Genomic DNA, 10,604 nt, shown 5'->3' with positions numbered 1-10,604 from the left:
CTACCTCCAGCCCCCGCACCCCCCCTTTTGAGGCTCTTTAAAATTTAATAACAATCTTTTGGGGGGAGTGTCAATTTACATAAATGGCTTCCTTAGAATTTCATGCTGTTCAGAAGAAGCATTTTGGTACTTTAGTTGCATTAAAAAAATTCCCATAGCAGATATTTTCCCGGAGCCTGGACGCTTATATAAAAGCGACGCGTTCATCTTTAAAGTGAGCTTCAACAGGGTTTGCATTTTTATAAATCTGTGTCGTTTGGAGGTGTAGACGATTGACTTGTGTATTAGCCACTATCACTAGAGATCACTTGTAAGACACGTTAAAAATTGGCTCCGCCTCCGTCCTCTCCCCTCACTACTCCTCGAAATCTATGATTCAGACAAGGTCCAAAGAGAGGAGCATTTGGAAAGGATTTGGAGATTAAAATTACGACGCTGTGATTTTCAACACAAAGACCACAGACAGCCATAAACATCAAGAAGTATTTAAGATAATCACATCTCCAGAAGTTGGAGGACTACAAAGTCCGAGTCGTCCAGTAAGCCTGTAGAGACTGATCGCGCTTCCGCCCTGCAAAAACCCGGGCAGGCGACACGTTGCGACGAGTTTCAGCTGCAGAAGAGGAAGAGCATCACCTGCAGTTCGAGGCGTGGGAAACGCTGCCCAACTGGGTTTGGAAGCCCCGGAGGTAAGCGCAAATGGGGACCCTGGCAGCCTGATCCGGTGCTGAGTGCGAGGGTAGCCTGTGATCGGCTGAGCGCCAAGACTCGGCGGGGAGAAGAGTGGCTGATATTTCATCGTGGGGACGGCTGGGGCCAGGGAGATGACTGCGGCGGGGGAGCCGGCTGCAGCCTGGGCGTCCGCAGCTGCAACTGGCTGGGAGGCCAACTGAAGCCGTAGAAACCCTTCAGCGCCCGGGAGTCGGGGGCGAGGCGGAGCCTTGACGTCACCTCCCCTCCCCCAGCCGCTCCTGGAAGGAGGAGTAGGGGAAAAAGAGGCAGAGATCCGCCGCAGTTGCCGGCCTTAACTCCTCAACTCGGCAGCTGGCTGCCTGGACATGTCCTGACAAACTTGGCTTCTCATCGAAGACCTTCTCTTCTCTCTCCAGACCTCGTGCGCGCTCTCTCTCCACCTCTTTTGGTGCTCAAACTTTCCCTGGGTCGGAAGCCACTGGAAATGCGACCACCTGAGTCCCGACAGCACTGGAGGATCGCACTCTGGTTGGGGATATGCTGAAGATTCTAGGGAGGCAAAGTTGGTACTTCGAGCCCGGCTCCTAACAAAAATCTGATCGGCGTGGGATTTACCCAACTGCCGGGGACTGTAAGGAAGAGCATCGAGGACCGGGCTACTGTGGTGAGTTCTTTGTTCAGTGCATGCCTTGTAGAATTTAAGTTTAAACGTAAATGAAATAATGTGGGGGAATATTTCAGTGTAAGCGAGTGGCGGAATTCATGTGAATCTCGCAGGGTCTGCGCTTAGGGAACTGGACTCCCTTTATGAGGCGCGGGAATGAAAGACAAGCATGCGCAGCTTTTGGAATTCACAAAATACACACAGAGCGCTGTTCAAAAGAACTTGAGAAGCGAAGCCGTTTGTGCATTATTTCCAGTGTAACTTGTTATAGAAATGGTGCCCAGGGAGGGCGCGTTGGGGACTGGGTGATCTGCAGTGGCGCAGCGCCCTCTAGTCCGAGCACCGGGCAAGGCGCGCTCCCAGCTCCTAGCTCAGTGCAGACCTCGAACTTGGACCTGCTGGGCACACTAACGACGTGGACCAGACAGAGCTCGGTCGCTTCCATCACAGCCTTCATTTCCACCGGTCCACACTTAATACATTTCCAAAAATCAGCTTGCGTGGATTGGGTGCAGAAGCCATGCTGAGGGGAAAAGGTTTTTAGATGAAATAGTCCCCCTTCCACCTAATTTCCACGAGGCTCTGGGAACAGGGTCACGGAAGATGGACTACTTAAAGGATGTTCGTCAAACTTGAACTACGCTTCTCTTCATGTGAAAGCAATTCGCTCGTAGCTAAAAAGGTATCTCCATTTCGTTTCGTTGGTGACTGAAAGATTAGTAAAATGTGGCAGCCTAGGAGACTAAATCTTTGGCTCTCAGTGGTTCCTGTAGAGACCGAGTGCAACTTCTTCCAGGCAGTGAGGTTTATCAGTTAGCCTGGATAGTAAGTATTCTTAAGATATTTTAGCCCGACTAAGCACTAATTAAATATTCATATATATTTGAATATTTTTTAAATCAGGAATTCATTTGTGCCACTTAGAAAATCCAGCGATTTAATGTTACGGAATAGTGTGTTTTTATACTTTTTATTGTTCTTTTCCTCCCCTAGCTTGACTACCCCAGGCCCTCTCACATCCCCTCCCCCAACGGCTGGCTTTCTTGTGTGATTGTGTTTTGTTGAGAGTTAAAATTCCGTGAGGGTCGCAAACCGGTTGAGCTTGGAGATCAGGTCGTTCCCTTTCGCGGCGTTCCGGGTATGGAACTCTGTGACCGTCACTCCGCGAGCACTTTGCGCAATTGGTAGCCGCGGCCAGACGAGTCTTTGGGTTATGATGATGCTCGTATTTGCTGGGTGTTGTGAATTTGTGTGTGTTCCAAACAGTGAGCGGGGAATGGAGAGCTACAAATCAGCACACTCATCCTGCAGGCACTACTTTTTCTTCCTAAGTGTAACCTGCCAGGCACCATTGTTATTATTATCTTTATTTTTAGTCACCTTCCTTTAAGGTGGCTTGAGTGACTTTCACTTTGAGCCAAAGAAAAGCTCCCTTAGCTAGTCTCACCAGCCCCCGGCTGCCATGTAGTTCGCCTTTGCAGTCCCATCCGCCCGCTCCTAGGGAAAGCTGATCTCTTCGTCGTCGCGGCGTTAAAATGTTAGAGCCCCACAAACTTTCCGAGGTCAAGTCTCTTCTCTGGGCTCCGTCCCAAAGCGAGACTGCCTGGCTTCGACTGACTCCCGATTGCGCTTTCAGCTGGTACCTGGAGCACTGCCCACGGCGTGGATGGACTTGCAGCCCTGGGATGCGCTGGCTGGGCACTCGGGCGCCAGAGGAGTTCTGCAAGTGGGGCGCCTGTTAGCCGGAGATCTCCCATTCTCGCTGGAGAATTTGTAGCCGTGGGGCCGGGATCTGAGACTGCGGGACCCTTGGTGAGGAATAAAGCGCTGAGAATGCACCCTGGGAGGCTCAGCTGCTTTTAGTCCTACAGACCCGGGGGTTGGGGGGCGTTTGTCCAGGAGGCCAGCGTTGGGGTTCACTGCCACAGTCTGGAAGGGTCTGAGGTCTAACCAAATCTGCATTAACAGGTCTCGGGAAAACTTGTGCACCCACTACCCCTCCTCCCGGCCTTAATGTGGATTTCAGGAGGAAGTAAATTCCGACCTAACTGCATTCCTTTCCAGACCCTCAGTAGTTTTTCACCCTGGTGGCTGCAGACTCGGGGAGCGAGGCTTTCAAATGCCGATTCGGGGATTTCCTGGAGATTGGGAGAAGTCTGAAGAGATGCGTGGTGGGGGCTGGGTGGGGAGGTGTCCCTTACGCCGTAGGTGACTTCTCCTCCCCCTCTTACTGTCGGTTTTTTTTGGGGGGGGCGGGGGTAAGCAAATGTTTCCCCTTTCCTAGCAGGGAGCATCCAATAAAATTCCGCGCAGCAGTAACAGGCGCAGCAGCCAGCTCGAAATTCTAGAACAGTCCCCCAAAGTGGCCCTCCAGCACTACTACGAGCTCCTCGAGGGCGCTCGCCTCGCCGCACGCCCGGCTCCGATCTTGGTAGTCCCCGGGCGCTTCTGACCAGGGGCGGGGCGGTTCTCGAGCTGCGCGCACCGAATCCCGGAGTCTCGGGGCTGGAGAAACGAGAGCCGGCGCAGGCAGGCGTGGCCGCGGGCGGAGGGATACACACCGCGGGGCGCTGGGCGCGCGGGCCAGGCTGGACTCCGCGGGGCTTGGACGGCCGGCGGCGCCATGCGGACGTGCGAGCCCAGTGCGGCTCCCGGCACAGCGGTCTCCCGCCGCCGGGCGCGCTGAGCACCCGGGTCGTGCGCCCCACCGCACCGCGGCTACTTCGAGCCAACTTTGCAGTAAGTTTGCTGCGGGTGGAGTGGAGCCCGGGGCCCCGGGTGGGTGACCTCCCTCCCACGCTTCCCCGGCTGCACTGTGGCGGGGGCTGGAGCTCGTCTCCTTGCCCCACTCGCAGAGTTGAGTGGCCGACCGCGGCTCCGGGATGCGGGGGCGGAGGGGTGGAGGGACAGGAGGGACGTGCGGGGAATGCTGATTGCGGAGTCGGGGGACGGGCGCTGCGGTTCCGGGACCAGCGCGGTACTCACGCAGCGCCGGTCTGTCTGACCCGGGAGCACGAGTGCCCGCTCCTGGTTCGACTCCTGTCTGCCTCGGCTTTGGAGACTTTCCCAAGTACTGAGATGAAAGCAGAGCCGATTACTTGAGCGTGGGATCCTCGAAATGGAGTCGCAGAGTTTCTTAGATGTTCTGTGCCCGGAGGAGTGCAACGCCGAGGTTGAATGCGGCTCCTTTGCTAGACTAAGCCGCGGGGAATTGTGCGGCCGGGCGGTTGTCTGTTCTCTGGGAGATAAACTTGTGAGGTCTTTATTAAAGAGAGGGTCTGCCTCATAGTCCTCACCATGCTTTATTTTAGGCAGCTAACTTTTGGTTGTCTTGTAAGACTCCCACCCCCCACTGATGGGAATTGCAGGACCTTGCTTGGAAACAAGGAGACAATTGTGTGCTATAGCAAAGTAAATTCGCAAATATTTTCTGTGTAGTTAATTTTTTTTTATGTGCCTGCACTATGGTTTCATTAAGTGGCTTTTGTTAAGCAACTCCCAAGTGCCTGGTAGATTTTTTTTTTTAAACTGGGAATTCGCATAGAAAATTACAGTCAGAAAAGATTTAAAAGGCATGTACTTAACTTTGCAAAAGTTGATTTCTGCTGCTTCGTGTAGTCTATATTTAATAGTTTAAAAACATTTTTATGTGCTAACACTAAGGAATGGTGATGTTTTTCACATCAGTCTGAGAGAGTTAGCTATGTTAGTCAACCACATATCTCTATCCACGTACTCCCAGGTTATATTGGTTCATTCTAGGTTATTTGGCTTTGTGTCTTGGGAATCACTGTTCTAATCTAGCAGTGAGAACTTGCCCTCTCTTCTTGTTCAATATTTTATTTTAAGATAGACAGATACTTAAAACATGATTTTTTTTAAAAAAAGATGCAATTCCCAGTTTTGACTAAAGTAGTATTTTACAAGCTTAGTGTAAGTTTTATTTAGAAGTTTGCCTTTGTGTGCCCATTTCTTGAAAAATTAACATCTTAAATGAGCCAGGGTTTTTCTCCCCACCCCCCTTTTAATCCCCACTGTGAAAGGAAGTAAGGTTGTTAGGGGGCCTTCATAAAGTCATTTGGGCCACCTGTGAATTCATTTTTGAGGGTAAGTAGCCTCTAGACGTGTCTTTATTGGGTTCACGCCATGTATCAGTAGACTGGTGAGTTTCATTCATGCTAAAGATGTGTGTTTAAAGCAGTAAGGTATTCATTTGAATGGCTCCGCCCTCCGAGCATACATCTTCAGATTGAGCTCTCCAGCCAGCAATCTGGAGAAGCCATTTCCGTACGGGTTAGAAGTGGAAGGGACCTAGGGGCCCCTCTACTTAATGTTCTTAGGACATTTAATGGAACCGCTTGTTTTCCACCCAGGTCTGGCTGATTTTACATAGACTGAATAAACCAAATCAAGTTGGTACACTATTGCCTCACATGCTGCCTAGGCAGCTGATTGTACCCTGAAGGACCTTCCTTCTAATCTTCATGACTGGGAATTTACAGTAGGGAAGTATTCTGAGCAGATGGTGTGGAGGATGTAACCAAGGATTGTCTTGGAAGTCTCACTTAATTGTGTAATTGCAGGTGTTTGTCCTTAGATCCTGGAAAGGTGTTTTCAAACAATATGATATACATCTTTTACGACCCGAAATTGCTATTTCTCAAAGGAGAAATAGCAATGATTTCAAATATAAAATTTAATTTTATGGGTGTGTTGCCTGTTTGTATGTCCTGTGCCATGTGTGTGCCTGGTTTCCTCAGAGGCTAGACGAAATCCTCTGAAAATGGAGGTACAGATGGCAGTGAGTTCCCACATGGGTGCTGGGAATCGAACCTGGGTCCTTGAGAAGAGCAGCCAATGCTCTAAACCGCGGAGACAGCTCCAACCCTTTCCCACAATTTTTTTTAAAAAAGCTCACCTTTTCCATTTAAATGCTTCTCAGATTCTTGCTTAATTCCAAGAGATCGTTGTATATGTGAAGGTAAATACATTGATTGCTTACATATTTTGTATAAGCCCCTTGGGAAATTCAGTCATTATTTAATTTTTGTTCTTCATAGCATGTTAAAACATAGGGTTTTGTGACAAAGTTGCTCTGAGACACTGATGTGGCTTCAACTGTAGCCAGTTCTGAAGGGTTTTGAAGTGGTGGTGACTTCATTTTAGGCCGACTAGGAATTAAGAGGCCCACCATCTGTAATGCAGTTGCTGGCCCGGTGGCCTTGCCTGAATTTGGTGTTAAGGAGAACAGAAGCCTTCTTACAGAACTCCTCTGTGTATCCTCTCCCCTGCTTAATCTTGACTTCTCTTCTTCATTCCTAGTCCTTTATCCATCTGTCCAGCAACTGTGGGTCTTCTTTGCAAACATTGGGACTTAGGCACAGTGTTCATTGGTGAACAAGTCAGATTTCCAGTCCATAAAGAGCTGAAGTCCAGTGAGGGAGAAGAGAAGTGTAGGAAATGCTCTGTTAGAATCAAAATAGTACATCACAACACTTGAACCAGCTGGAGCACCTGGAGGAGGTAGGTTAGAACGAGTTCCTCACGACAGAGGTGTGTGTGTGTGTGTGTGTGTGTGTGTGTGTGTGGTGGCAGGATACCAGGGCAAGGGAATGACAGTGGAAAATAGTGTGTGGATTGTATGGCTTGATTGTGGCTTGCTGACTGGAGAGAAAAGAGACCACAGCTGTGAGAATACGAAACCCCTGGATCTGCTTCCGGTGTGGCTTCACTGGACTTGGCCACTGTCCTCTCTTGGCCAGGGTGGCACACAGAACAATAAATGGTGGTGGCGGAAGTTGGCTTGTGAAGACTGGAGGATAGTTTTTATGGGGCAAAGGTTAAGGACAAGGAAACAAGGAAATACTGCAGAGAAAGGTGAAGGCACCAAACTGTATTAGAAGAGTTCCATTTGCATCATCTTTCAGGTTGGAGGAGGTGTACTGTCCTGTTAGATCAGAGGCCTCAGCCTCTGGTTGGAGTCCTGGGCCCAAGACAGCTTGGCTGAATACAAGCCTATGGGAAAGTGCCCCTTTAGTCTGAAGTAAGTGATACTGGGGTTGTATTAGAAAAGTAGGCAGAGTTCAGATTTATCAGAGTTCTTTGTAAAAACCTCGCAGAAATCTACCAAGTCAGAGGGCTTGATGGTGAGTGCTTGCTTCTCTTGCAGAGGACCCGAGCTCTGTTCCCAGCACCCACATTGGTGGCTTGCAACCACTTATATGTGATACAGCTGTTGGAGATGCGAGGTCGCCCACACACATACTCCCATACAGATACATGTCCTCACAGTTTAAGATAAAGTACATTTTAAAGAGAAGAATAAACTGAGCTCGCAGGCCGAGGGTGGGGAGGATGGTAAATCTTATTCAAATGAGGGTGTGATATCAGAAAGACATTAGAGTAGACTCAATGGGATGGGGTGAAAAAGCAGTTTTTCTTCCTTCCTTCCTTCCTTCCTTCCTTCCTTCCTTCCTTCCTTCCTTCCTTCCTTTCTTTCTTTCTTTCTTTCATCCATGGTTTTTGAGACAGGGTTTCTTTGTAGCTTTGGAGCCTGTCCTGGAACTAGCTTTTGTAGACCAGGTCTCGAACTCACAGAGATCCGCCTGCCTCTGCCTCCTGAGTGCTGGGATTAAAGGCATGCGCCACTACCACTTGACTGAAAGCAATATTTCTAACATACTTAAAATACTGAGTCTGAATAAGTGCACGTGTGAACCAGGTGGTAATGGCACAGGTGTGTGTGGGGGAGCAGTTCTGAGAAATTGAAACAAAAATTGATGTATCGTCTCAGTAACGTTTTATAAATGGAGATGATTTGACAGCAGTAAAAGGCCATCTAAACTGAATTTGAGGGGCCAAGGGGCAAGAAGGGATGGGCGAGTATAGCAGGAGGCTGTAACGACTGTATTTCAACCCCCTAACTTCACTCACTTGGCTAATGCCAAGAGCTGGGGCTAGATTTCAATTTTATGTCTTCTTGGTCCCTTCCTTTGTGTTTGATTCCTTCGCCTGCAGATTTGAGCGAGGCAGGGGGAATCAAGACTCTGCACTGGATTATAGGAAAGTACACTGGGTAAGGTGCTACTTTGCAGTGGAAAACCAGTGGTAAGACAGTCCCACTTAGAGCAGCAATTCAGGAAGATTGTTCTCTAGGGACGGGAGAGGGCGGCCTCAGCTCTGGGGTGTTCCTGTTGGACGCTCTGAGAAAGAGGTCTTTAAGGAGGCACTGTAGGTTTGTGTAGGAAGGCGGGCTGGAAGGTTATGTTTGTCCCATTGTGCTCTTGTGTGAATAAGGTACCAAGCATCAGTCGAGAGTTGGGAAAGTGCACTGCCTTTTAGGTTCTTGTGTTTTTTAATGTGTCGTGGATTGCTTTTCTGTTTTAGGCACGTGGACAATGGGAAGGACGCAGGGTATTGGTTAGGGAGGTGAGTGGCATGAAGCATGACGTATGTATGTGGGTAGGTTCGTGTATGTATGTGTATATGAAACATCAGGGAAGGTGAACCCAGAAGGTCATTTGCTTTGACATTAGCTTGTGATGCCCGAAGAAGCTGTGTGTTGCCAGGAAGGCCGTGAAGGATTTCTGTAAGGCATTTGAGGATAGCTGTGGTTTGGTGGGGGAGGGGGAGGAGGAAGTGTGAAAATAAGTCAAAGAAATGCTGAGAAAGTACTTTTGATTGAGATCTCTGCCAATATAAAAGAAAAATAAGGGTGTTAGTTGAAAGGAAACACAGGGTTGAGAGCCGTTTAGTTTTAAGCAGGGAGGAACCTGTGTTTATGGGCTCAGCGGAAGATTGCTGGGGGTTAGAGTTGCCGAGGGCTGAGCGCCAGAGCTGTGGAAGATGCAGGGGTTTATGGTGCCAGGATGTTGGCCCCATCTCTTGGGTATGGGGAAAGAGGATGGGGCTCTCCCTTTCTCCCCGGAGAGGAAGGAAGGTGAGGGGCCCTCGCCCTGACTTTGCTCTCCGTGGAACGTCCCCCTTCCCGACCTGCCATTTAGCGAAGTGCCGGTACATGCACCTGAGCGCACAGGGAGCATAATTTGGCTCTTACCGAGGCTGTGCTAATTTGGGAGTGGAAGAAGTAGCCATGGTAATTGCCGCTTACTGCTCCAAAGCATCCTGTAAATTATTTCTGTCTGCAGAGAGAAGCACATTAGGTGATAGGGAGTTAACTCACAGGAGGCGAACAGCCTGTTTCTGTGGGCAAAGTTTGTCCTGGAACGTGGGTGTGACAGGCAGAGCAGGAGCAGCGTCAGCGTGGATGGATGGCCGCAGTCAAGAAGAAGGGGAATCCGCAGATGCCGTGTCAGCTGAGACACCCGTGCCCCCGCACTTGCTGCCGTATGTCAGCCAGAAAAGCCGGCTTCATAATTCTAATAGCCTTGTTCCCACAGATTCATGTACATAGTAAATTGTATTTTAGATCCAGGTCATCAAAAACCGTGTTTGCCTTTCTTAGAGTGAGAACACCTTTAACTTTTATTTTGGGGGCCAGTGAAATAGCCCAGTGGGGGTGTATATATAAAATAACAGCCTGACGTCCTTGAGGTTGATTCCGAGCCCACGTGGTAGAAGGAGAGAACTTAACCCCTACAGTTATACCCTGACTTCCATGTACATCCTGTCATGTGCACGTTGCACCCACGCACGCATGCGCGCATGCACTCAGGCATCCGCACTCAAGCAGTCACGCAAATGAAAAATGTACTTAATTTTTTTGTTTGGAGCAGGCCAATTAGGGGAACGCAGGTTTTCCATTCTGAGGAGGGTGGCCGTTCTGCACTGTGTGTGTCAGGCCTGTCCCCAGATTGGAACCCGTTGCTGATCCTTTCAAAGGAATATTTAAGAGAAGTCGGGCTGGAATAGTCATCCTGTTCGCCTCTAGGGTTGAAGCGAAGAACATAGAAAGTTACAGAAGTAATTACCTGATAAGTACCAAGCTGGAAGCTGCCGGCCTAGTTCTAGGTCCCCTCCCCCTTTCCAGAAAATTCTGTGAAGATGTGTTAAAAAACAAAGCAAAACTGATGTGTACTCAGAAAACAGATTATGCTTGTGAGTTCTTTGTTGTTAGACTAGAAGCCCTTAGCTGGGCAGTGGTGGCACATACCGTTAATCAGCACTCGGGCAGCAGAGGCAGGTGAATCACTGTGAGTTCGAGACCAGCCTGATCTACAGAGCAAGTTCTAGACAGACTCCAAAGCTACAGAGAAACCGTCTCGAAAAATGAGAAAACAAACAAAAC

The 10,604-nt window shown here is 49.3% G+C and overlaps 1 protein-coding gene across 5 annotated transcripts in view; it reads left to right on the top strand.

Annotated features, from left to right (window-relative positions):
* The first annotated feature begins 591 nt into the window (after window positions 1–591).
* Fat1 (FAT atypical cadherin 1) overlaps window positions 592–10,604 on the top strand; it is a 119,156-nt gene continuing 109,143 nt past the window's right edge. For 2 of the 5 annotated variants that reach the window (XM_085680239.2, XM_085680235.2), the window contains exon 1: window positions 1,764–2,039. In XM_085680239.2, coding sequence (XP_085536365.2) covers window positions 1,977–2,039 — 63 coding nt within the window. In that variant the 5' untranslated portion in view covers window positions 1,764–1,976. Of the gene's footprint in view, window positions 690–1,109; window positions 1,358–1,761; window positions 2,040–3,948; window positions 4,097–10,604 lie in introns of those variants that run through there. The other 3 variants (XM_087901054.1, XR_015736210.1, XM_087901056.1) reach the window with 3 other exon arrangements.

The sequence above is a fragment of the Myodes glareolus genome, chromosome 23 (assembly GCF_982192425.1).
Source record: "Myodes glareolus chromosome 23, mMyoGla1.1, whole genome shotgun sequence".
NCBI lineage: Eukaryota > Metazoa > Chordata > Mammalia > Rodentia > Cricetidae > Myodes > Myodes glareolus.
The sequence above is the reverse complement of the archived record's forward strand: the minus strand, read 5'-3'. Positions and strand labels throughout refer to the sequence as shown.